The sequence below is a fragment of the Canis lupus genome, chromosome 5 (assembly GCF_003254725.2).
Source record: "Canis lupus dingo isolate Sandy chromosome 5, ASM325472v2, whole genome shotgun sequence".
In the NCBI taxonomy this organism is placed as follows: Eukaryota; Metazoa; Chordata; class Mammalia; order Carnivora; family Canidae; genus Canis; species Canis lupus.
In genome coordinates this window covers 82,766,190-82,793,178 of record NC_064247.1, presented here as the reverse complement: position 1 = coordinate 82,793,178, position 26,989 = coordinate 82,766,190, and the positions used below count along the sequence as shown (strand labels likewise).

Below are 26,989 nucleotides of genomic sequence, written 5' to 3'. Positions count from 1 at the left end.
GGGCTGGTCTTTAAGGGTCCTTCCAGTTATAAGGTTCTCAGAATGCCATGGTCTGTTGCAGTTGTCTCAAGCAGTGGGCTCTCACAGGTTCATGAGACAGGAGAACTCCAGGAGATCTCTCGTTCCTGCTCAGAAGAGATATTCCCCCCTCCACACACCACTGAGACCCCAGTGAGACCCACACTTTTGCCCCATCTCTGCCCCTGGACCCCCATACTCTGCAGCCCCGAGCTCCCCACACCCCCGCCCAGACTGGACACATGCTGTCAAAGTCCCCACCTTTCCCCAGAGGTGGACAGCCCAGGGACATGAGCGTCCGGCTTGTGGGGTCAGTGGGTGCTGTGTGGGCGTCCCCATCACCCGCCTGTTTGTGTCTCTGCAGGTGAGCCGAGGCTCCTTCTCTCCTTGAAGGCGGAACTACACACGTGGGCAGGCTGGCTCCCCTGTTCTGCTCCAAGGATTACATGTCCTTCAAACGCCCCTGTCCCTGTAAGTCTCCTTCCTACACGTTCTGTGGCTCGGGACCAGACAAGGGCTGGGCTTGGAATGTTTGGCCAAAGAGCTCCAAGGATCTGATGAGGGGCTGATGTGATATGATGGGTGAGGGAAGGGCAACCCAGAAGACCCCTGACGTCCGGCGGAGACTTCCCATTTTTACCAATGCCTCTGCAGCTGCCCAGCACTTCCCGGTGTGGGGCAGGGCTCCTCTGAGGGATAGTAATGGGATTACTACTTTTTTTTTGTTTTTAATTGCGTGGCCAAATGAATGTGGGAAACACCGAGTGAGACAAGTTAAGTAGCTTTTGTTACCACAGGACTTTTCAGAGCCTTTAATGTGGTGATGTGTGCTGTGAGGCTGCCATAGAAAAGAGAAAGCCCAGTGGCCTTCTCAAGTTTAACTGACCACAGGAATGGGGCTCCACAGAACATACTCGTCGGAGTTCACTGTCCTAAGGAACCCTCCCTGTAGCATCCCCACCATGAAGCCTCTCATTTACTAATTCATTTTGTCTAATGAAGCCTTGAGATGATTTTGCCCATAACATTCTTCTCATGGCTCCCTGACGTCTGTAAGTCCAGGTGATGGACTCAGTCCGGTGTACCCCTGGGGCTCAAGGCTACAGCCCCCTTTGGCTTACTCTCCTAGTCTCCACCAGCCCCACCCTTACCCCAGGGTCCCCTTCACCTGTCCCCATGGCAACCATCTTTCTCTCATGATGTCCCCTGTGCCCCCCAAAGCCACCATCACTTGGTACAGTTTGGGAGGACATCCCTTCTCCTTGATGACTCAGGACTACGAGTCTGTGTGAAATCCAGGCCCTGCCTTAGCCCCCGTATCTATTTGTCATGCTTGCCCTAGCTGATCTCTCATCCCCACTCACCAATGTCTATTCAAACATTACCATTGGTTACATGTCACACATCGTGGAGTTGGGGTCCTGTCTTCCAAATAGTCGAAAGGTCAGTTGTTAAATCTTTCAACATCAAAGGACTGCTGCCCTGGGTGGGTAGAGGAGACTGGGGTATCTGCTCTGGGTGGGACCATCACCAGATACGGGGTTCCCCACCTGGGGAATACGGTGACAGGAGGATTCACTGTCCCGAGAGTGGCGTTCAGGGGGAGCTAATACAAGCTCGGTAAGTTGTTGTTAATGTTGCCGCTGCTGCCGCGGCATAATCAGGAAATCGAAGCCACGTCCTCATCCTCTCAAGCAGCTGGGAATGGAGAAGGCTGGTAAAGGACAAAACTGGGCTGCTCAGTGTAGAGGGCTTTCTAGAACTTTCTGGGGCCAAGCCAGGCCCTCCAAAGCCCTGCCTGTCTACACAAATAATGGCCATCAGCACAGGACAGCCCTCTGCATACCCACCTCCTGAGGATAGTAGGTTGTGGCCGTGGATATTCTGGGCTGTTCAGACGCGGTTCCTACACATCTCTTCAGTCGTCCCTCCCCCTATAGGCCCAGTGCCTGGCATGCAATGAGCACTCAATAAATGTTTGTTGAATGAATAAATGTATAGTCAAACATTCTGAATGAGGAGCTGGAGGCGTTAGATGGGGGAGAAGCTGCTGCTCCTGACTGTGCCACCAGATTGTCCCTGCGGCTTCCGGCAGCCAATCCTCCTCTCTAAGATGAAGGGGTAGCCTGAGGCCAGTAGGTTCCAGGAGCTTGAGGCTGCTGGGGGGCTCCAGGGAGAGCAAGGGGGGCATGGTAGGCAGAACTCTTGGCCCCTCACTGCCCCTTGCTTCAGCCAGAGCAGCTGTGCTTACGCCTATACACAGATCGGGATCTGCTCAGATTTCGCCGGAGAGGGGTCCCTGGCAATGGCAGGCCAAGTGCTGTGGGGTTGTCCAGACTCACCTCTTCCTCTGCAGTCCTCTCCTTCTCTGCCAGATTCTTCTCACATTTTCCAATCCGACTCCTTCCCTTTTCTCTGAACATGTCTAAGAAGTATTCACTGCCCCGCCCCCACCTTCAGCAACCCCAGCCTACTTCAGTCTGGCTTTGGCACCGCCCTCCCCCTCCCCCCATATCCCATCCACTCCTGTGCCACTAAATCTATTCTGCTTCCAGTTCTCCTGGTCACTTCAGTTTTCTTGATGACTTCTCCTTTGGGCGCCCTAACTCTGAGCCCTCTGGGTTCTCCTCCAGCACCTCTGGCCGTCTGGTCCTCTGACTAACCATTGATGATGGTGTCCTTTGGCCATGGGGAGGAAGGATTCTTGCCATACCTGCCCTGGGATGCTGGGTCCCCGGGACTCGAGCCCCATCCTGGCCTTCCTCCTCCAGACCGTCTCATCTTCGCTCTGCTCTCAGCTGCAGCTTCTAGGCCAGCAGCTTCCACGGCTTTCTCTCCCCCCTAATTTCTTCCTGCCTTCAGGTTCCTTCTTCTGCCTTCTGCTGCCTGTCTTCCTTGGGCAGCCTGCACCTCTGCTCCTCAAATTCAGCCTGTTCCCGACACAGCTCTTCACCCCAAGCTGTGTTGGCTTGGTTTTGCTGTCTTGGTTTGGGGCACCACCCTTGACTCGCTCCCTCAGTTCCCCTCCAACACACCCATCACTCAACTGCCTGAAGAGACCCAGGGGTTTCTAAATTGGGTCGTTAGATTGCCATTTAGACTTTGCCCCCATCCGGGCCACCCTGCAGAATCAACCTGGAAATTGCTGCCTTGGTTAATGTTTATTGAACAACTGGATATCGCCACATGAAGCGGATGCCTTGTAGGCAGCCTCCTCAGCTCACAGACCAGAGACCCTCACGTAAGTTCCGGAAGGGATGCAGAACCACAGGGCTCCAGACATCCTAAAAACACCTGACACAGGAATAGTCTAAGGAATGAAACCAGAAATCCCAGGAGGGCCCTGACACGGATGCACACCCTCTTTTTTTAATGCCTCCTCTCTTGTAGTGGGAATTTAGACATCTAATGGAATTGCTTTAACCTTCTTAACTCACAAAATTATCTATCCTGGTATAGGTGAAGATACCAAAGCCCGTTAAAACTTAGGGTGGGAGCCATAGCTTGTTCCCATTTGGGTTTCCACCCCCCTACCCCCTGCCAATTGAGAAAGGAGGGTGAAGTCCCCAAGAGGAGAAACAAGTCCCAGAGTTTCCCAAGCAAGACCCCACTCCTAGGAGTCAGAGCTCAGGAGGCTGGGAAGAGTGAGCAGGGAAGGGGAACCGGCACAGGGGGAGAGCTGGGCTACGGATGGGGATCTGCCCGATTTCCACAGCTTCGGACACTGGGTGCAGCAGGACTGTCCATTGGCCTCTTGGGAGTCAAGTAGGCATTAGCCGGGCCAAAGCTGCACTGACTCCTCCCAGGCACTGCCCACACCACAGCATCATCCCCTGACCCCATCTCACCTTTCAGGCACTGCAGCTCATCCCTGTCCCCCCAGAAACAGCCCCACCCTGAGTTCTGCAGGTGAGAAGACTTGAGGCAGAAAGTGGAGGCAAGAACAGGTAAGAAGCCCAGAGGGCTTTGGCCACTGCGAATGGGAAGTCAGATCTCCTGCCTGCAAGTGCCAGGCTGTGAGCCACTTTCCAGCCTTAAGCCACTGAGTAAGGTGGGGGAGGACCAGCCTGGCTCCTCAGGAAAGCCAGAGGCGTGGGAGCCTTCTCCATCTGGCCCCAGCTGGGAAGAGTGGCCCAGGGTTCCCCCAGGACCCAGACTCCAAGAACAGATGCTTTATAACCTCTTCTTAGCCACTGGCAGATGGCGGTTCCACGGAGCTCCCTGTGGCATGGGGGTGGGCCGCCTTCCTCTGGCCATGGGGGAGGAGAGGCTTTGGGGACCCAAGAGAGGCCGAGCCTGTACCAGAGCAAGAAGGAGGCAGGGAAGGTGGCATCCACTGATCCATGGAGAAGTCAGCTGGGGTTTGTCTCCGCTAAGCTCTTGGGCTGCCCACAGGCTGGCAGGAAATGCAGTCTGGCAGAGCGTCTGGGCGGGCTTGGGTGTCCCTCAGGACCAGTGCTACGTGGTGGGTAGTGCTTGGGTTCGTGTACGATCCAGTGCTGGTGCTTACCAGCCGTGCTCTCTGGAGCAAGCTAGGTAACTAACATCTAGAAGTCCCAGTTTGCTCCTCTACAAAATGGAAACATCCTACCAGCCTTCAGTTTCACGTTCAGATTTAACATGCTCCACGAGGAGAATCTAAGTTGGTGCCAGACACTGAGAAGATCCTCCAAAGGAGATTGAAAGTCCCGTCCTTTGACCACCTCCTCCCTACACAGCTTAGGACTACCCCATCTTCAGTGATAGAGCAGTGAAAGAGAGACACATGGGGACTCTGGAGGCAAATTTGGGGTTCGGACCAGATACTACTGTTTTCTGTTCTGCTCATTGTAACAGTTACCTCTGCAGAGACTGACTTATCAACAGAAGGAAAGACTTGAGGGCAAGGAACGCAAATGATGGGCCACACTCACCATTTACCACTACTGTGCCCAGAGCAGACATGGCCAATCAATTGCAGCACTCTCTCCTCCTGAGGCTCGATGCAATCTCAGGCTCTCTGCAACACAGACAAGCACCACCCCATGATCACTGGCCTGTGACATGAAACCCTTGTTCATTCCTCGCTGTGGCCTGACTTCAGAAGGACCAAGGGACTAGAAGAAGTGACATCAGCTAGACATTTCTCTCTGAGTCTCAGTTTTCTCATCTGTAAAATGGGAGCCAATAAAAGGCTCCACCGCAGAGTGCCTTTACAAGGCCTTATGATCATCTCTTCACATGATTTCCTTAAAGCAGCCCTGCAAGAGCAGGGTCAGTGTGCCCATTCTACCCATGAACAAGCTGAGCCTCACAGACATGGAGAAACTAGTCTAGGTGACACAGTAAGAAAAAGGCAGGGCCAGGGATATACCCCAGGTGAGGCTTTCCAGGGCTCAATTTTAGCTAAAACCACAGATGGCCAAGAGGACAAGGGTGGAGTCAAGTCAACCACTTCATCCCCACCCCTTGTATGGAGAACCCATTCTACAGCAGGTCTTCATGGCCCCACGAATGTCCTGGCTGCACGTCCTCAGAGTTCTCTGGTCTAGCAGACTCTGACTATAGCGAGTGCTCAGCATCTGAAAGCTAATCTTGATTTTAAATGCACATTTTATATTAGAGTCCCTGGAAGGTAATGTAGTATGTGGCCCAAGTACACAGCTCCAGCCTGTTTACACTTCAGCTTGGACACCTGATGTGGTCATACTACAGGCATACCTCACGTTTTGAAAGTTTGGGTTACGCCACTTCACTTTTACAGAAGACCTAGATTAGTACCTCTTTTCCCTAATCAAAAGAAATCGGAAGACAATTTTGCTTTCACGAAAAGCAAAGACCGTTCAACATTTGTTTCGAAACAAGCCATTATAGAGGCCGTGCACACCCCAGGCAGCAACAGTGGCCTCACCAAGCTCCTTCCCCACAACCACACATAGCAGCAGCTCCACATCCAACCACCAGAGCTTTGGACTGGGTCTGTGAGCATCTGTGCCTTATCTCAATTAACTTTGCGCATCCGTTAGCAAGTTGTATCCTAAGGTATCAGAAAAGCCTAAGAGATGTGATGTTTCTGGGGTCTGGGAATGCTAGAACTTTTTTCCAAATAAATTACTGATAACTGCTTCTTCACTTGACACCATTTTGTCTTACGAAAGGTTTCATGGGAACAAACGCTCTACTTGCAGATAGTGGGGGAAGCTTGTGATGGCAGCAGTACCCCCAGCTTTTGCAGAGCACTCCTGGCTGGCAGCGTTCTTGCATTTCACTCCCCACCCCACCCGGCATTGAGCTTCCTGGGTGATGTCATCCAGCCTCATGGCATCGAGCAGCACCCATATACTGACAGCCCCCAAATTTATACCTCCAGCTCCAGACTCCTGTGTCCAACTGTCTGCCCCACTCACACGTATCTCCACTCAGATGTCCACTCAGGGTCTCTAGAACATCTCAGATGTCCTGCCCATCATCTTCCCCATCTCGCTAAATGACAGCTCAGTCCTTCCTTGGGCTCAGGCACCGAACTTTGTCAGTTTTTACTGCTCTCCATCTCATCCACTGCCAACTCCATTTAATGGTTTCACCTTCCAGTCTGACTGCATCCTGCCCTCTGGACGAAGACACCACTGGCATCACATGAACCACTGTCCAGCCTCTTCTGCCACAACCAGGGAGTGTGGGAAAAGGAAAAATTGAGAAACTGAGCCCAGGGTTGGTGGAGGGTAAAATGGTTTCTGTATCTAGAAATCTTGCCAAGGAAAGCATGATCTTCAGAGTTGTCACCTGTGGCATCCCAAAGCCAAGAGCACTGAGAGGAGAGGGGATGGGTTTTCCTGCAAGCAGGAAGGTGTAAGGACATTGCCATTTCTCTGCCAAGAGCTACCCTAGATTAGCTACCCCGAAACTCAGCTGTGCCTGCACCTGGAACTGTGCCCAGGGTGACTGGGGAAAAGTGATTGTCCTCTGTGATGTCACTGCAGAAGTGGGCAGGCCTGGTTGCTTTCCAGAGAGAAGAGAGAGGCCCCAAGAGAGACAAGTCGCATGCCCAGGGACCCGCCACAGGAGGAGACAGGATTCAAAAGCAGGGCTTCTGGATCTAAGCCCAGGGCACTGGCCACAAAGACCCCTCTGCGAGCTCGAGTACACTTCACCTCCCAGAGTCCCCTCTATTTGCTTCTGTCCTGCATCGGCCCCCTAGCAGTCGGCTTCTAGGGGCTGCTCCCTCTGCCTACCCGACCACACCTGGACTCGATGTCTGCAGGTGATCTCTAGGCCTTGCGAGAGACCATCATCCCGAGCTCTTCTCTGCCCTTACCGCAGGCTCTTCAGCCCCTAGGAAGGGAGACAAATAATTAGACCCCTAATCCTCACTGTTAGTGCAATAAAAACAGCAAGAATAAAATTTTATAAACGTAAAAGCCAAAGTGGGCCCCTCTTAAGTTGGACAGCAGCCGTATGAAAGAGTTTTTGTCTATTTTTGAACTCTCAGATTTTCGGCTCAATGAAAGGTGAAGGGTTGCTCATGAGATAATGAAAACTTTTTGCAAAAGCCTCCTTTTTTCAAGATAGAAAGTTACGTCCAACATTTAAAAATAGCGACAGTGGCCCTAGCAGTTTCAGGACTGTTAGTACAGGACACGTGTGGCCATGGCACGAGCGGCGTGTCCCCGCCACTCCCTAAGCAATGGGAACCGCACCCCGCCCCCGGCCCCCCTCAGGAGGGAGCAGGATGATCAATGACACCTGCGAGAGAGCAGCGCACCGGCGCGTCCTCCAAGCGTAAAATCCAATTATCTAAAACAACATGACTATCAAATTCTCAGACACTATGTAATTTATAACAGGATTTGTATATTCAGAGACCTGTGGCGTGTTCTTTGAATTCTTTTAAAATACAAATTATATTGAGTATTAAATAAAAACACTGGACTAAAGAGCGTAGCCACAGTCGGGGCGGAGGTTCAGGCTCTGGTTTAACGAACGTTTACCCGCCGTTTCGATCTCCTGCTCAGCGCGGGCACATCCAGCATCTCTCCCGCAGGAGGCTTTATCTGTTCGTGCACAGGAACGAGAGGCCCAGCTCTACGCCGTTGTCTTATTACAAGAGCCACGGGCCTGGCAAGCTGACAAACACGTGTAAAAGGAGAAAGGTGCGAACAGTGTTTTCCCCTTTGTTTAGCACTGGCTTTGAGAGCGGAAAGCAAAACAAAACAAAACAAAAAAAAAAAACAGCTTATCAAAACAGAACGAGGGTCTAAGTTTGACTCAGTAACCAAGGACGGTAGTTGTGCGGCAGAAACCATTGCAGGATGGAGGTAGAAAGGGACACTGATGTTGAAATGTAGGTAATCAGAGGCACCAAAGGCTCTGGTCATGTGAGTCATCATCAAAAGACAGGCCGGGTAAATATCGCACATTTCCTGTCAGCTGCTGCTAAGACTTGCATTTTTCGAACTGAAAAGGAATCCTGCAGGGCTTTTTACTTATCACTTGTTTGAAGAAAGGCTGTTTGAGGTCCCTTCACTGAACATGAGGCCTAGGTTGCAAAATTAGTTTTCCTGTATCATCGCAGGACGTATTACACTCTGTTAATCCTGTTTGACATTGAACTGTTGTAACTGATGCTGCCACTACTCTCTTGGGGCCACGGCAAAGAACATACCCATTAGAGGGAAATAACTGATTGTGAGCAGGTGGATTGCCCCCCCCCCGCCCCTCCCCACCCAAAGATGTGAAGGACCCTTTTGTGTCTTGAGAATCTCTTAACCACTTCCAGGCACCTGTACAGACAGGAACCTCCATGGGAAGCAGTCTCCAATGTCCTGGGGCGGGTTGCAAATGATGCATTTATTTGGAGAGTCCTCAAAACCTTCCGCTTGCTCCAGCCATGGCCTTGACCCTGTTCACATCTCAATCCTGTGGAGTTCTTTGGCTCCCTGCCCACTCTGAAGCCCAAACTCCTACCAAAGATCTTTATTTTAATATAGTCAAACTTAACAATTTTTTTATGGTTAGTATTTTCATATCTGTTTAAGAAACCCAAGGTCATGAAGACATTCTCCAGTGTTTTCCCTCTTGAAGCTTTACCGATTTACCTTTCACCTTCAGATCTATGTCTAGGGGATATTTTTAAGATTTTAAGGTTTCATTGTCATCTATTGAGCACACACTGTGTGCTAGGCATCTTGCAAGGCAGTGTGCTTTGAGTAGTTCATAGCAGAGATTGCTGTTTCCATTTTATAGATGAAGTGATAGAGTTCAGAGGGGCGAACTGCTCAGAGGGCGCTGCCTGCAAGAAGCAGGGCCAGGCTTTGAACCCAGCACTGTCTGTCTTACCTAGCCAGAGCCTAGGACAAGATGTGCTGGTGGAGGAGCTCTAGGCTTCCCTCAGCAAAAGTGGCTGAAGAGTGACCCTTCTCAGAATACTGGTGAATAAATAGGCTGGTTTTGCTCCAAAGGCCGCTAAGGGCTTCCCCCCAAGGGAATCTTGGGGGTTCAGAGGATATAAAAGGCTTTTCCCAAATATCCCATAATGTTCTTAGGACTCCATGTCCCGTGAACCACATGCAGAGAAACTATTCCGAAGCTCCATGGCTCAGTGTGATGTTAACCATCAGTTAAGATCACCAGGATTTATCATGGCCAAGAGGTCTCTGGCTTTGCCTATTCTACTGGCTTCTCTCATCCTACTTACTAAAGTGACATATTGATAGATATCCTGGTCTTAAACCATTCTTGCATTCCTAGAGTAAGCCTAGAATTATTCCTAGAATAATCCCGTCTACTTCTGGGATATTATTTTTTAATGCACTGTTGCCCTGGTGCTGGTTTCCCAGATGCCCTCATAAATTCTGAGAGCTGAGGGAACCTCTGTGGAGCAGGGGACAGTGTCCCATCACCTCTAACATTTTTCCAGAATCAGAACCCACGATAGCAAAAGGCCAAAGCAAAACTCGAGGAAGGTAATGTAGTATGTGGCCCAAGTACACAGCTCCAGCCTGACCAGGTTGTGGGGGGATAGCTGAGGATATGCAGCATTCATAATTTAACATTTTCTATATCAATTATTCATGAACTTCCTGGAAAGTCCATGTTGTAGTAAATGGTCATTTTTCCAAGCCGTGAATTTGAGTCTCATAATGCAGGTTGGGATGTGGGAGCTAATCCCCCTAGCTGATGGGTGGGCCAAGCCAGCCCCCCAGCATCTGCTTCCCATCACAATTACATGATTTCCTACTCATCCAGCATGACAGTGACTCAGCTGGTCTTATAAAAACCTGTGTGTGTTCTTCGTGGAAAATAGCCTTAGAGCCAACTTTAGGTGTTGACAAAAGAGGAGAGAAAATGAGGAGGTTGAGGCCAGTGATGATTCTAGTAAGAAAATGAGAGTTTGGTGCAGGTTCAAGTGGAAAGTCTACTTCTGTCGTGGCTTTGCTTCTTTAATGCGAGTCAGTTCACCATTTGCTCTGTAGAAATAGGGAAAAGTGGTTTGTGACACTGTTATGGTGTATTTACCAGCCAATAAATAAATAATCCATCAAACCAGAGATAAAACCTTAGCGAATGACAAGACCGTAAACTTACGGAATTTAGATATGCAGAAGTGATAGTACATCTGAGTTAATTTTGGTGAATTTATTTAAGTGGCATCTTAATAGTGGAATAAATCACTTTCATCTTATATTTATGGAATCATGAAAGGCCTGTGGGTAGTCACTTATGTTTTCCAGTCATATTTTAGTGTAGTGGTTGAGAATCTTCTACAGGCAGGGAAGCGCTCTCCTATGAAGACTAATCTGTAATACAGATGGAAGCAGAGCTGAGCAGTGGGCCCCATAATGTCCCAAGCTTCTCCTCTAAGCCCTGGGGCACCTTGTGGGACCTCTTGCTTCCCACAGTTTGAGAGGCTCATTTTAGTCTGATTCATGTCATGTTCCCAGTGTCTACTAGCACATGTCCCAGCATGGAATAGGCGCTTAGTGAGTATGGGTGGGAGTATGGGTGGGTGGATAGGTGGGTGGGTGGATGGATGGATGGACGGACGGATGATTGAATATATGGGTGGATGGTTGAATATGCGGATTGGTGGATGATTGAGATTGAGTGCTGAGTAGATGCCTGTGTAGACAAATACATGAGCAGGTGGATGATTGGCTGGCTGAGTGAATTTATAGAGGATTGATAGTAGATTCCAATCCTCCTTTCCACTATAATCTACCCCACTTATATTGCCACAAATGACCAAGTAAAAGGTTTCAGGACCTTGACATTACATTAGCTGACTTCTTGTAGAAATGCCTCCCCATTGTAAGAAGAATCCTGAACACCAAGTAGCCTTCCCCTCACCTCCATAAGCCCAGAGTTCTGCTGCCATCAAGGTGACATCCTACAGCCTCACCCCAGGAGCATCTCCTCCTTTCCTGAGTTCTGCTGGGACCTCATCCCTTTTAGGCTGCTTCCTCCCTCCTCTGATGCTCTTCTGCTGGCCTGTCCTCCAAGGCCCAGCCCCACTGTGTGGATACCCCTGACCCACCCCCAGCACTCTGACATCTCTCCATCACAGATGCCTGGCAACCAGAAGATGGGTACCAGCAAGTGGGCTGAAGGGCTAACCTCAAAAGCAAAGGAGGAGACCCAGAAACACCCAAGCAAGTGAGCCCACCCTGCCATGTCCCCCACCCCAGCCCCTCTGCACAGGAGGCTGGGACCAGATACCAGCAAGCAGAGGGAAGAAGGTGCCGGAATCCTCTTCCCCATATTCCCTCCGATGACCTCACGGCCTCATCCTGGCGGTCTCAGCAGTGTAGGGCAAAGTGCAGTGCTGAGGACAGACTTGCCAGGGAAGTGGACCTGTGACAAATGTCTTCAGACTTTTCTGTGACAAGAGCCATCTGTCAGATTTGAGTCGTTGGCCCCCCCTTTCCCCTCTAGCCAGCGTCTCCGAGGGAGAGGACTAGAGGTCTAAAGATGTTGGCTCAGCACCTCCAGTGTCTTCATGTCCTTCCCTTGTCAGTGCTCCTCGGGTGGCTTCAGGCTGCCAAGACTGCTTCCCTGTACCCAGAGGGACCATAGAGTTGCCTGCACACTACATCCAGCAACGACTTGGTAGTGATCATCTGCCTCAGTTTCCCTGACCTGCATGTTTCCCAGACTGGAGCCAGCCCTGACCATGTCCCCCTGGCATGCAACTGGATCTTGTCACCTCCCCTCACACCCGCGGTGTTCACCTGGCTTCTCCCCCTCCCCATTCCTCTCAGACCCATTCACCCATCTTGGAGGGAGGAACGTTCAAGAAAAGTATCTCTTTGGACAAACTGCCAGCAGGTCCAGAAAAGGCAGGGGGATGCCAAAGGACACACGGTGAGTGAGTGACAGACCCAGCTCTCCTGCCTCCACCCCCGCCACATCCTGCTCTCTGCCCCTGCTCTGTGCCCTATTTGATGAATTATCAGACACTCCTGGGTTCAAATCCCAGATCTGCCACAAAACTGGGGCAAATCTTCAGCTCACCAAGATCCAGCGTCCTCACCTAGAAATGAGGATGGCAATGGCATCTGCATGGAGAAGAAGCAAGCCCCTGACCCCGCCCCACATGCAGGCCTGGGTCACGTAAAACCTTCTGACTCAGTTGTGGCTCCCAGTCCCAGCACTGGACCAGAAGTCTGGAGGCAAAGACTCCTGCCTGGCACAGTGGTGACGCATGGACCGGGGTACCAGCCCAGAACCAACGGGGGGACCTTGGGACCCTATCTGCCAAGTAGGGAAGCATTTAGCCTGCCTCTGAGGCCTGCCCAGAGCCCATCAAATCAGAGAGACAAAGAAACTCTCTGCAGTGGCCTTATGCCTATCAGATGCATTCACCTGAGCCCTGCTCCATACTCAGCTCTGCATAGTGTGGGGCCGCAGGCCTCAGCCTCCTCCCCCATCTCCATGCTCATGTGGGCAGCGGCCTCCTTCCTGGTCTCCCACTTCCCATCCTGCCCCCCATTCTGCAGTCACAGGGCTCCCCTAAAACACTCTGACCACACTCCTTCTCCCATGTCTCCTCTGTGCCCTTGAGATGGACAGTCTCTTAATGTGATGTTCAAGACCCCTTGTGGTCTGGCCACTGCCAGCCCCTCCAATCTCAGCCTCCACCTCTCTCTCTCCCTTTTTTTTTTTTTAAGATTTATTTATGATAGACAGAGAGAGAGAGAGAGAGAGAGAGAGAGAGAGGCGGAGACACAGGAGGAGGGAGAAGCAGGCTCCACGCCAGGAGCCCAACGTGGGACTTGATCCTGGGCCTCCAGGATCGTGCCCTGGGCCAAAGGCAGGCGCTAAACCGCTGAGCCACCCAGGGATCCCCTAGCCTCCATCTCTCTCATGAGTCCTCAAATCATGATCCCTCACTGGGAGCCCCAAGGTTCTCCTTTGGTGGCATTTGCCAGACTGATTTACCGTCAACCTGGAGCCGACCCCAGACCCAGACTTCTCGGTTGATACCTGATTTGCTCCCCTAGACGGCAGCACCTCTTTCATTCCAACAACCTGCCGGTGCTTGTAAATGCCTGCGAATCCCGTGTGTGGGCTGCATGGCGGGACCGGTGGTGGTCCTGCGTGTGGGCTGGATGGTGGGGTGAGTGACGGGCCGAACGAAATGCCAGTGGGTGAGAAGGATGGAGAGCAGCTCACCCTGTAGCCCACCCCCACGTACCCAAGCACACAGAACGACCAATCCCTGACTTCCCTTCTTGGGATTCACATGGCTCCTGAGCTTCCTTTCCATGCTGGCCATGCCCGAGGCACTGAAGAAACCCAGTGACAAGACAGAGGACACAGGTCCTGCCCTCCAGGGGCCTCAGCCCATGTGGAATCAGAGGGAGTAGGAGTGCAGGCTCCGGAATTGCACAGAACAGGCGGGATCTAAGTTCTGGCTCCACCTCTTTTACTAGCTCCGCCCTGAGCTTCCCCATCTGTAAAATGGGAGAGGAAGACACACGTACCTCTCAGGTCACTGTGCTGATTAAATGAGCTCCTGGTGCTTAGAAAGGGTGTAGCCCGACCTGTGCTGGTAGGTGCTCAGTGAGAGCTACCTTGTTCGTCACATTGTTCCTCTGTGGAGGGATTGCCCCGGGCCCCTCCCCACGGTCCCAGGCACATCCCTGGAAGAGATGCAGAGATAGAAGATACACAGAAGAGGGGACCCCTCCGCCAGCCCTGGACCGATTGCCCCTCCTCTTGCCACCATCTGTCTCTTCCCGACACACACACCGGCTCCTTCTCTGGAATCCTGGCGTCTTATCAGCAATGTTCAGCTGCTGATATGCCTTCACCCTGCATAAGCTGTAGGTCAGGGCCTGCTTTGATTACAATAAAGCGATCCAGAAGAAGCCAAGCATCGTTTTAGAGATAGGAACGTTTTAATTTACCAAGATCCAAAAAAACATGAGCTCTCCAAGCCTGGTGCCGGGTAGTCACAGAAAGAAACCTTGGCTAAGAGCATGGGCCTTACGCTGCCCACTGACCCAGGTCCCTCTCTGTGGGCTACATGCCTGGGGTGAATTACTTAACTGTCTGGGACTCAGTTTCTCTACATGTTACTTTGGGGATCAATTTCCTCTTGACCGTGGGCACCTTTGTGGAAGATCCTTGGGAAGAAATTCCAGAATAGAGGCAAAGCTTGCTTTATCCTCTGTCCTTGCCGCAGCGGCGTGGGGACAGGGAGACGGGGGTGGGAAGGAGGGCTGTCATCATGTTATTTCTCCACAGTCACATATATCTCGTTGGTAAAATGGGCCCTGCACTTAGAAATTGGAAGAGTTTCCTTCATAATTTAAGGCAGCACCTACCTCTGCCGGTGGTGGTGGCTGGAAGATTAATTTCTCAACCAGCCACGCAGGTGGACGCTGGCGCCGACTGCTCCATGTGCAGGCACGGGTGATGCCGTCTCTGCGCCCAGCGGGTAGTGAGACTGGCACTGCCGGGGCAGGAGGGCCAGGCGCTCATCTGACGGCAGCACGGACTCCCCATGCCCCTACCTTCTCCTGAGAGCTGACGTCCCTGGCACCCGCAGCCCTGCCCTGGGCTTCCGAGGTGGGAGGCCACATGGTGAGGGGCGAGAGGATGACATCGGGTGACAGCTGGCTAGCCTGGACTTCACTGGAGACAATCCGGTAGCAGCGTGACCGGGGCTCAGCTGCAGGCCAAGCCAGGGCCACTGGCCACGGGCTCCAGCATGGTAGCACAGGGCACTGTGGTCACACTGGATGAGTGGGGCCCCAAGTTCCACCTCCCGACCAGGTGGAGGGCTGTTGGAAAGGACACCTCCTGCACCGAGTAGGAGCGAGGACCGTTGTCACTTAGTAAGGTCTGCCGCCGGCCTCGATTGAGGAAAACGTGGCAGGCATGCCCTGCGTCCACGGCTAGAGGACTCAAGCCCTCCTAAATTGAGGTCAGAGTAGACAATGTAAATGGATCTTTCCGGCCTGAGGGAAAGACAAAAATAGAGAGCTTCACCTCGCCACCTTTCAGCTGTGGGTCTTGAAGAAAAATGGAGAAGTTTAGCTCAGGGTAATAGCTGACAGGCAAGGGAATAAAAACAAGCAGCAGTCACAACCAGTCAAAGGGAGACCGAAAGCCAGCTCTGTGCCTCACCACAGGTGGGGTCTGGAGGGCTCCAGCTCTTACTGTCGCATTGTCGGTCCCTACCTCCAGCGTGTCAGCTTTTGCTCCGGGCATCCGAGGTGCACGAGGGTTTATAATTGTTCTAACTTCCTCATTGCCCCTTTCTTCATTGTAAAATGTCCCTCTTCTCTCTGATGACCTTTTTTGTTTTAAAGTCTACTTTGGGGATCCCTAGGTGGCGCAGCGGTTTGGCGCCTGCCTTTGGCCCAGGGCGCGATCCTGGAGACCCGGGATCGAATCCCACATCGGGCTCCCTGCATGGAGCCTGCTTCTCCCTCTGCCTGTGTCTCTGCCTCTCTCTCTCTCTCTCTCAATCTCTATCATAAAAAAAAAAAAAAAAAAAGTTTAAAAAAAAAAAAAATAAAGTCTACTTTGTCTAATATTAGTGTAGCCGCTCTGGGAAGCCTTCTCTGATCTCATCTGACCCCCTGACACATCTGGGGCAGTGACCGCCTGACTTCCCCGGAACCCCCTGCGTGGGAGGCCAGTGCTGGAGGCCAACGGAGTTGGTCCTCATTCGGTGACCCCACTCCCGTCCATCACCTGCCGTTTTCCAAACTCTTGGCCAAGCTATGCTGACCTTCCAACCTCAGGCTTGGTGGAGTAGAGTCTCTGTCTGGTACCGAGTCTGGGGATCAAGCCTCAGCTCTGCCACTGGTTTGCCGTGTGATCTTGGGCAGGTCTGTTGCCCTCTGTGAGTCCCTCTCTTCCTGTCTGTGGGTTAGTTGAGCTCTCAGGCCAGAGTGGGCCAGAACCCCCACTCGCAGAGGTTCCTGCAGGCGTATCCTTACTGCTTCCTTCCTCGCTGGAGCAAGCAGCCAGGACATGGTCCATGTGGCTGACCTCAGACTATCTTCCACTTGTTCAGGCACAAATAATTCACAGAGCAGCAGGGCTGGAGGAGGAAGTGTCATAGGATCTCGGCCTCAATTCAGTGTCCTTTCTCTCTGTTCGCAGTAGCTCGGTACAACCGAACCAGCTATTTCTACCCCACATTCTCAGAAAGCTCGGAGCACAGCCACCTGCTTGTGTCTCCTGTGTTGGTGGCAAGTGCTGTCATAGGTGTGGTCATCATCCTCTCCTGCATCACCATCATCGTAGGCAGTATCCGCAGGGACCGGCAGGCCCGGCTCCAGCGTCACCGCCACCGCCACCGCCGCCACCATCACCACCATCGCCACCGCCGCCGCCACCGAGAGTACGAACAAGGATACGGTGAGTTGCCATCCACCCCAGGCCCGGCCTCCTGTGTGATTGTCACTACAACCCAGCCCTGTCGTGGGTGGGCCAGGGTAGTCAGGAAGGTATCCAGGAAGTGGGGTCAGGAGGAGATCGGAGGCACTGTCCAGAACACTCTCAGGGGCCTGAGAGGTCCAGTAATCTGCCAAGGGTGATGCTGAAGGTCAAAGGGAGGCTACAGTGCTATTCCCCAGCCTCGGCCAGTGTTGGTCAAGGAGGATGAGGAGATGGAGAGGTGAGGGGACAGGGTGGGACATGGAGCAGTGGCTGAAGGGAAAGATGGATGAGTGGATGGGATGGGAGATGGTGGACAGAAGGACACGTGAAGAGAGGATGAGTGACTGGGGGGGAGGGTGCATAGATACAGATGTGGATTGGGTAGATGTGTGAGTACATGGATGGATGGGCTGGGTGGGTGGATGGGAGGAAAGATGCATAGACAGGAGGGTAGTGGGGTGGCTAGGTGGGGAGTGACATGGGCATACGAGTAGGTGGATGGATGAGTGACGGCGTGAATGACGAGTGAATGAATCTATCCCCAGACAGCCTGCAAAGTGCACACAGACCGACATGAGAGTTTCCCAATTAGTGCAATTACCCTAACGCAGAGTTAGTGGCTAATTCCTGGGCCAAGCAGTCCCGGAAGTGCCCATCCGGCCAGAAGGCCTGAACTTTTTAGAGTGCAGCCGCCTGACTCTGTCTTACACCTGGAAAGGACCAGTTACCTGAAAGCAGCAAGAAGGAGCTCGAGTCATTCAACCCTCGGAGCCTGCCCTGAGGCCTGACGGGGGCCTCTGCCTGGGTTGGGGGGTCTGCCCAGAGGCCACCATCCCACTGCAGGTGAAGCCGTCTGGAGGCTCCGGAACCATGGCAGCAGCTGAGAATCTGTCCTCCTCCGGGATAGGCAGAGCTTGAGAGGAAAAAAGAAAAGAAAAATTTAAAACCTGGTTGGGTGCGATCTCCTCCCGCCTGGACCCTGGAAGGCCTGAAAGCCACGGCCCCTCCCAGCACGGCCTGACCAGCCAGCAGCTTTGTGCCACCCCCTCCCCTCTTCCCACGCGGAGTTAACTGCTTGGGGAAGGGGCCACGTTTTAGCAATAGGGACACCCGCAGGTGGGGACCCGAAACACGTGGGAATTGGGCCGCAGGAGCTCCCTGCGTGCCGGCCACTTTTCACGCACAACCTCGTTTAATCCTTACAGTGGTCCTCTTTATTACCTTCTCGGTTTACAGATAAGGCAGTTGAGGTTGGGGGGTTGAGGCTGCTGTGACAAATGCACCCTAAATTGAGTGGCTTGTATGCAAGAGATATTTAGTCCTCCGTCCTGGAGGCTGAAGATGCCCAAGGTCAAGGCACCTGCAGATTTGGTGTCTGGTGAGGGCTCGCATGTTTCTCGCACGGTAGGAGGGACGAGCTAGCTCTCAGGGTCTCTTTCATGAGGGCACTGCTCCCCATGATGAGGGCTCCACCCTCCTAACCTAATCATCTCCCAAAGGCCCCACCTCGTAATAGCGTCTTGGGGGTTCAGATTTCAACATATGAATTGCGGAGGGGGGCACAAACACTCAGACCATAGCAGGGTGCTTAAGTAACCTACATAGGGTCACCCACGCAGGGGGACCCCAGATTTGAGCCCAGGTCACCCGATCCGGATTCCTGTAGGCTACCCACTGCACAGCACTGCCTTGGAGGGCCCGGTGTTCACACCCCTGAGGGAAGCTGAAGGTGTGGGGGAGACAGCAGCAGGGGCACCCCATGGGCTCAGGGTCCCATCTGGCAGACGCACTTAAGACCTAGGCGGCCCTGCAGACCCAGATGTCGTTCCTCTGTCAATGCTATTGGGAGAAGAGAAGAGCAGGAAGCTGGCCTCTGAACAAGACCCAGAGAGACATCAGCATGGCGGGGGACACATGGCTACAATGGAAGAAAAGTGCAGCAGGTTAGGGGTTCGCCCTCACTGCCCAACAATGGAAACTAAAGAGAAGCAACAGCATGAATAAGGCAGCTGCTGAAGTTCAGCCAGCCCCAGTCCCCAGGAGCCAAGGAGTCCCCCAGGAAGACAAGCCAGGAGCACCCCAGACCAGGCCTGGCTTGTTTCTAAGCTGCTTCGCCAGCCTGACCCTTAAGGATTGCAAGGCTCCGCCCAGCATGGCCCACCCCCAACAAGGAGCCAGGGCCCCCTCTCACGCTCCCCCTTGCTAGCAGGGTGCTGCTGGTCAAGCCCAGGACGACAGGGTGCCTGCCTCCCATGGCCCAACTCTTGCCGCCCCCCCCCCCCCCCCGGCTTGTCCCCAAGCACCTCCTTCATGCTCCTTCCCACCTCCACGCCTCTGCACTTGCTCTTCCTAGGCCAGAACACTATTCCCCGTACTTCCCCAACTGACAAAAGCCAGTTGTCCTTCCAGGCCCAGCTCAAGTGCCACTTTCTTTTGGGAGCTGCTCTGGCCAGTCAGGATTGCATGGCCCTTCCCTGTACTTCCTTGACACTTATCCACACCCCTACCAATGGCCCTGTCATGGGGCATCTGGGTTGCATCAGGGAAAGCAGGGCACAGCTGTGTGTAGCTCTCACCCGGCCGAGCCCACAGCCCAGCACAGGATCTCACCCAGAGAAGATGCTCCTGGGTGGAGGAAGGAACCACCGCATTTCCTCCTCACCTCGAGAGCTGTGTTAGCTTATGCTACTTATTTATTTTATATATATATATATATTCTTGAAGTAATCTCTGCAATGTGGGGCTCAAACTCAATCTCAAGATTGAGAATTGCATGTTCCACCAACTGGGCTGGCCAGGTGGCGCCCCTAGCCCATTTTAAAGACTGGGAAGCCAAAGCACCCACTTGAATGGCCTGCAAGTTCCCGCCTGGGCGGTGCGGAGAGCATGAGAGAGGGCCCGCCGGAAATCCCAAGCTGAAGTCTGAGAGAGCGACGTTGGCCTTAAGGAGAGAGATGAGCCTGCTCAAGGTGCCACATGGGCAAGGCCCTGGCCCTGATCTCTGGAGTAGGCGGGGTGACAGCAGGTCACAGCCAGGCCAAGTCTGGCATCTGGCCTTTGCTACCCAGCTGCAGCCCTGCGGCCCTGTCACCGCGGGCACCCATTTGTGGGGTTCCCGCTTCCCTGCCCCACTTCTGTTCTCAGCTCTTGCTTTGGCGCCTCTGTGGGGACTCAGTAGGGGGCCCAGAGGCACCGACACCCTCCACAGCGTCCTCCGGCCTCCTGGAAGGGTGCTGGGGAGGAGAAGGGAAGCATGCTGTGCATGCCGGGAGAACGCAGCAGAGCGCTGACAAGCATCCGCTATTGGCCCTGGGGACCCTTCTGTTCTCCAGACACCCCCTTCCCCTGGCTCCAGTGACTGAGGCCCTCCTGGTCTCTCTCCCACCTCTCTGCTGGCTCCTTCTCAGACTTTCTTACTGATTCCTGGTCTCCGAGGAGAGGAATATCGAGGACCCTCAGAGCCCAGGCCTTGGCCCCGGGTCCTCTCTCTATACCCACCCCCTGCTCCATCTCAGCCACCTGCCAGCTTTGGGCTCCACCCATCATCCTCGGCCAGGGATCCCCCAGCATCTCTCCTTGGTCTCACAGGCCCTCCTCAGAGCCAGGGGATCCAAATGGCCTTTGTCTTCCACATTTTACGACACAACCTGGGGAACGTTGTCCAACCGCTGTGTACGTCAAGTGGGCCACCTATGCAATGGGTACCGGGGGGCCACCCCTGCAAGTTACTGTGAGGACTAAATTAGCACGGCACCTGGCTTCTGAGTGCATGCTCAATACATGTTAACTCTTTCCATTCTTTCTCCCCTGAGAAAACCTGAGCCAGGGCCACTTCAGTGACACTGGCCACCGCCACTTGCCAACCACCCAATCTGGCACCTGCAAGGCACTCTCCACAAGGCGACCCAAGTGACTGAACTGTGAACACTTCCATCCTCTGCTCGGCACCCCTCAGTGGCTCCCCATGACCCTCAGGACAAAGTTGGCCCTTCTCTGCTTGCCCACAGAGCCCTTGCAGTCTAGCCAGGCACAGAGAGAGGAGCCAATAAATGGTTGAGAATGAATGGATGGATGAATGAATGAAACTTTGTTTCTATAAGATGGAGAAATCTTCAGCTTTAGGAGGCAGATCTGGTCTCCTGTCACTTGCTGGGGTTTAGGATAAGTGGCCCCACCCCTCAGTTTCTCTGTCTGAGAGCAGGAGGTGGCTACAGTGCCTCTTACGGCCGTGAGGGTGAGTGTGATCAGCAGACTAGAGGTAGGTGCCCATGGATGCCAATTCCTGCTCCCCACTCCCAGGCTTGTCAAGGGGTGTTAACCTCGGATTTGGGTTAAATAATGAGCTAGTGTTTCTCAATTTTGGTAAAGAAGTGGGGAGGGAGACCTCACTCCCCATGAGGTGGCTAGAGGGCCTTCTGGAAGCCTAGACCATCAGGGTCTGTACTGACACAGAAGTATGGAGAGGAGAGGGATAAGAAAGAAATTTGAGGAGTTGAAATGAGGGGCAGGGGAGCCTTTCCAGCTGTTCCTTGGGAGCTCGGTCTGGGCTGAGCTGGGTCATCTCAGGACTGGGGCCACTGAGAGCTAGGTGAATGCCTCAGCTTCCCTAAGCTGCTCAGCCTCTGGGAAGCCCAAGGAAAGCAGCCCAAGGAGAGAGGAAAGAGGCAGTGTGGCCTGGCTCCATCAGCTCGAAGGCATGCCTACCAGGGCCACCCCACCCCGTCCAGGAAATGGCCTTAGCTCTCCCAAGGTCTAGACAAGCCACAGCCTCCTGCAAGGTGGACGGGACCCTCCCTGGCACTGGAGCGCAGAGGCCCACGTTCCACTTCTGTCCTCACCCCGTTTCGTGATTCCTTCTTTCCCAAGTTTCTTCCTCAAATTCTTCCAGGAAGTCTTCCCTTCAGCTGGTGCCCTAAAGGGAAACAAATCTCATTTCAGCTCCTTTTATAGCATGCTTTATTGGGTACCTTTATCCTAGGAGAAAGGTAATATGTGTTCACCGTGGAGAACCTTTAAAATACAGAAAATATAAAGAAGAAAATAAGGGTCACAATCCCATCATCTAGACAGAGCCACTGTTAACGTGTTTGGAATATTTTCTTCTGAGAGCTTTCTCGATGTGCACAGATAGCCCTGGGATTATACCCACAGAAGAAAAATCCAGATTTTTCTTCTCACTGTTGTATCAGGAGCTGGAAAAAGAGATTAGGGGAGTGGAGAGAGCAGGCTGTACAGTTACACCGAAGCCTCAGCTTGTAGAATGTAGCATGGGGCGCAGTGTGCGCTGACCTGAGGCCGCGAGCCCACCCGCTGTGAGTCCTGATCTCTGAGGACTCTCAGACTCTCTGGGGAGCCCACTGGCTGGGGAGACCTCATGGCTCAGCCCATCTTTGTGGCTCCCACTGTCCCGTAGCCGCTATTAGAACTGTCAGCAGCTGGGAGGTGCAGAGCTCACAGGGTGAGGAGCCAGGATATCCAGCTGCCCTCTGGTCCCACCACTAACTTGTTTGTGTGGCGTCTGGCAAGGCCCTGACCCTCCCTCTTGATTCACACTTGTAGAATAAAGAGATTCTGTTCTATCAGCACCTCCTCAGCAGTGTTACTAGATCTAAGAAAAGAAGACTCTGGTCAAATGCTGCATAAGCACAGTCAAATGTATTTCTCAGGTGCAGGACTTTTCAGAGCCTTTGATGGGCTAGTATACGGTAAACAATCAAAAGAGAAGAGAATACATCAGAATTCATCACAGAAGTGCCTTTTCTCCTGCGATAACTAAGGGAATAATGTGTGGTTGGGTACAGGGAGTAGGAGGGCCTGACCCCAGAGACCTCTGCCGCCCTCATTCCCTGACTCCCCAGCTTTCATACCCCAGGCCTTCCCCACGGTTTCAAAGCTTCCTTTTCACACCACACTCTTCTTTCTAATCTCCTTTCTTGGCTCCACCTGTTCTGTGTCTGTTGCCCGGCCTGTCCCTCTTCTCTTGGTTAATTCCTAGATAAGACTCCACTTTAGGAGCCCCTCCTCCAGGAAGCCCTCCTTGACTTCCAGGCTAGGTCAGCTCATCGGTGTTCCCCCAGGACCAGCGCTGCCTCTATCAAATCTCATGACACACTGCTCCGTACCGGGCTGTCCCCAGGACGGGCTGCTCACCACCCTGGGAGCTCCACCTGGGCAGAGCCAGCTCTGCTTTCTCTCAGACCCCCATGCCCAGCACAGCCTGGGTGCTTACATTCTAGGGCTATCTCTGAGAGAATGACAGGCAGCGTGCTTGGTGAGCTGCCAGGCGGTGAGTTGGAGAAGAGTCTCGGGGGCCTCAGGTGGACGTGTAAGGACCTCCCTGTTTCTGGCCTAACGCCCAGGCTGAATGTCGTTCCCCTGCAGTGTCCGATGGGTACACGTACAGCCACCCGAGCCACAGGATACGCTATACCTGCAGCCCTGTCGAGGATTGGTCCCCACCATTGGAGCTCAGTTCTGATGGGGACATGGATGCCACAGTGCTTCGAGAGCTGTACCCAGACTCTCCACCAGGGTAAGGAGGCTGCATGGGGGAGGAGGGCACTGGGTGTGAATCCCCACCCCCCGTGGGAAATAGCACTCCCATCCCCAAATTACACCAAATGGTGTAAATGCAAAATATCTCTGGGTGTGGAAGCAAGTAGGTCCCAGTGAAGCAGAGCATGACACAACAGATGTCACTAAAGAAGGAAGAGAAGAGCTCAGGTCCTTCAGGCTGGGACCAAGGGGTGGAGCGGGGGGTCCAGGCCCCAGCTCCTTCGTACGCACCCCCAAAACCCAAATCACATCCACTGGGTCAGGGATCACTGTAACCAAATTGTTCTCATGTCCATCAGGTGGCCCTGTCCCATTAGAGAATTCTTCTCTGGGGGCCATTTGGGTTTTCCCTGCCACCCTCAGGCAGATCGTCCATGGGATAGTACTTGAAAAAAGAAGAAAAGGCCTCCATCACTTCCTCCCCCCAGGAGACCTCTCTGGCCTCGCAAACAGCGAGGGGGGCAGTGGGTGCTCTTTTGTTCTTCAGCTGTGGGTTTCAGAGGAGCCTGGGGTTCTCCTTAAAACTGGAAGGTAGACTTGGGTGACTTAAGATCAAGGAGTGTCAGCCTAAGGTTGCTGCCACTAGCGCCACCCACACTGAGTGCCAGCCGGGGAGATGCTCTAAGCTCAGTGACTTGCTCACCAGGGTCACATGGAACACAGGCTGAGTCAGGACCAGAATCCAGTCTCAGTGGCTCTGGGGTGCCTTTCCTGGGGGGAGTCGAGAGGTTTCATTAGAGCCAGCATGCCAGAGGTCTGGCTCGGTCCACACCAGGGCAGCTGTCACTGTAGACAGGCTCCCAGCCCTTGGGGAAAGACCTCCACGCCCACCCTAAGGCCAGGTCCTACAGAGCCCTGAAGGACCCTCTTCTCTTGTAGCTATGAGGAGTGCATGGGACCAGGGGCCACTCAGCTGTACATCCCGACCGATGCCCCACCGCCCTACTCGCTGACCGACTCCTACCCCGTGCTGGATGGCGCCATGAATGTGGGCAGCGGCCCCAGCCCCGGCCGATACCAGCAGGCACAGAGGATCCTGGGCTTTGGTGGCCTCCGCACCGTCTCCATGGATACCCTGCCCCCTTATGAGGCTGTGTGTGGGGTCAACCCCGCATCAGGTCTGCTGCCGCTGCCTGGACCAGAACCAGGGCTAAGGAGCTCCCAGGGCTCACCCACCCCAACCCGGGCGCTGGCCTCTGGTCCAGAGAGGATTCTGTGAGAGATGCAGCCAGCCAGGTCCTGCCGGTCCCTCGGGCTGAGCCACAAGGGCGTGCACACACACATGCACACACACATACACACGGGCTCACAAGGGCATGCACACACACACACACGCACAGACACGTACACGCACGCGGATGTGCACACGCAGCACTCTCACATGCACACATGTATACACAGTTTGTACACACACACATATACATGCAGATATGCACACACAGCACTCGCCCCCCCACACACACATATACAATCTGTACACACACATCCAGATATGCACCACACATGTACAGACATGTGAATACACACAGGCCCCCCCGACATCCACACAAACCCATCTGCTAAGGTTTCATTAAAAATGAAGCTTTCTTGACCTCCCGTCTCCTCCCCAGCCTGTTGATAATGCCTCTGCAGACAATGCTGGGAGAAGACAGGTGGAGAGGGACAAGGGCTTGCTCCTTCCTCTCCCTGGCCTGTTTGCCTCTGCCTTCACCTGGCAGGCTGTGCCCAAACTCTGATTCTGCCTCCCGAAACTGCTCGACCATCCCAGGTCAGCCGCCTGCCCCTCCCACCGCAGGGCGGCGTGCCCTCCTGGCTGGTGGGACAGGCTTCAGTGAGGTCCAGCTACACACTGTACCTCTCCCTCAATTCCAGGGCAGCCACAACATCACCACTCTGCCACTTATGGGGTGAGGGACACGAGTCTGGGGGCTCAGGCCCTCACCACCCACCCTGCCCCTTCCCTAACCCAGTGCCCCCAGCCTCGTGGTGCTGGCGGAGTTATTTTGGAGGCCCCCACCCCACGCGACAGGTGATACGCAGGGTCCTTGTTGGGCACGCGATGGTGGTGGTGGTGGGTTAAAGCTGTCCCCATATCAGCCCAACCGCTGCCCAGGGCTGAGGGTCTTCAAAGAAGAGAAGGGTGGCCTGGGCACAGCTCTGAAGCAGAGAAGTGGCCCCTTGCTAAGTGTGTGCCCAGCTGACCATCATGGCCCGAGTTTGGGCTGTCCTCCACGGTGGCAGCTCCTAGCTGGGAATTGTGAGCTGATGTGTTCTGGCCCTGCCCTCCAGGGTATTTGCGGAAATGAAGGGGAAGTGGGCCCCCCTAAATACTAGCATGCCACCACGAGAGGCTGTATCTGGGCCTCACTGCCAAGGGCACCCCAGAGAGAGATATATAGGTTTGCCTGCTTCTAGAGTGGCCCACAAATCCCAACAATTTCCATCAGAGACCATGCAAGTAACAGAGCTGATTTCTGAAGACCCAGCCTGCCAGGGGGTGGCAGCCGAATATCTTTGTGGAGTGTCCCGCCAGCATTGCCAGCGGCAGGAAGTGGAGTCCAAGTCCACCCTGCCTCCCCCGCCCGCACCTATCCTCTTCTCCCCATTTCCATTTCTCTATTGAAGGGCTAAGACATTTCAGTAATCCCTTTCTTGAGAAGGAGGGTGACAAGGATGGCAATCGTGAATTTTATTTTCTGTAGAATTAGGATTTCTTCTGGTGCAGAACTGAAAGAAATCCGTCCAGAGGTCCTGTGGCATCCTGGAGCACCCGACTCCGCCAGGAAAGGGACTTTGTTTACAAGCAGTTCTGTCCGCCTCTGTGGTGTACTGTTTTCTAGGCAAAAAATATCTGTCTGTTGTACTGTATAGCCTTTAAATGCACTCCAGGGATGAGACTCTTTTAAGAAATGCATCCTGCTTCTGCAACCCCAGAGAGTACTAGGGGGGACAAAAGATAAAAATCCCTAAGTACTCATCAGTGTTTGAGGGATGGAGCTAACAGCTTTTCTTGTTCCTGGATTAAGCGCTAAATAAGCAACAATGTATCTTTTCTGTGTTCAAATAAGTATATCGTATCAATAAAAATGTTGCAAAGCGAACATTCTCCGTGCCTGGGTTCCCTTCCTCGGTCGCCCTGCCCTCCCACTCGAACTCCAGCCGCACAGCCCTAGACCCGGTGCCCCGCACCCCGAGAGCGGGTGGGATCCCAGAAAAGCCCCCTCCCCCCCCATCGGCCCAAGCCCACAGCGCCCCCTGCCGGCGGCCGCTGCCGGTGCTCCAGGTGCGCACCTGCGTCTGCGGCCGGGCGGCTGCGAGCTGGTCCTGCACCCGCGGCGCTCCGGGGCTCGGCCGGCAGGCATCCCGCTCCCAGGCGTCCCTCCTGCCCCTCGGCCAGCTCCCCGCCCCCCGCACACGAACCCACCTCTCCTGTTGTCCACGCCGCGCTGCGCGGCCGGCGGCCTCTGGTCTGGAGCCAGCGCAGCAGCCCTGGCGGCAAGGTGGGCAAGGTGCCGCCCGCTGCACCCGAAGCACACCA

The 26,989-nt window shown here is 53.8% G+C and overlaps 1 protein-coding gene across 4 annotated transcripts in view; it reads left to right on the top strand.

Annotated features, from left to right (window-relative positions):
• Positions 1–26,552, top strand: part of BEAN1 (brain expressed associated with NEDD4 1) — a 35,144-nt gene extending 8,592 nt beyond the window's left edge. For 2 of the 4 annotated variants that reach the window (XM_025426359.3, XM_035715871.2), the window contains exons 2-5: positions 383–489; positions 16,621–16,875; positions 23,278–23,428; positions 24,331–26,552. In XM_025426359.3, coding sequence (XP_025282144.1) covers positions 465–489; positions 16,621–16,875; positions 23,278–23,428; positions 24,331–24,670 — 771 coding nt within the window. In that variant the 5' untranslated portion in view covers positions 383–464 and the 3' untranslated portion in view covers positions 24,671–26,552. Of the gene's footprint in view, positions 1–382; positions 490–16,617; positions 16,876–23,277; positions 23,429–24,330 lie in introns of all 4 variants that reach the window. The other 2 variants (XM_025426358.3, XM_035715869.2) reach the window with 1 other exon arrangement.
• The last annotated feature ends 437 nt before the right edge of the window (positions 26,553–26,989 follow it).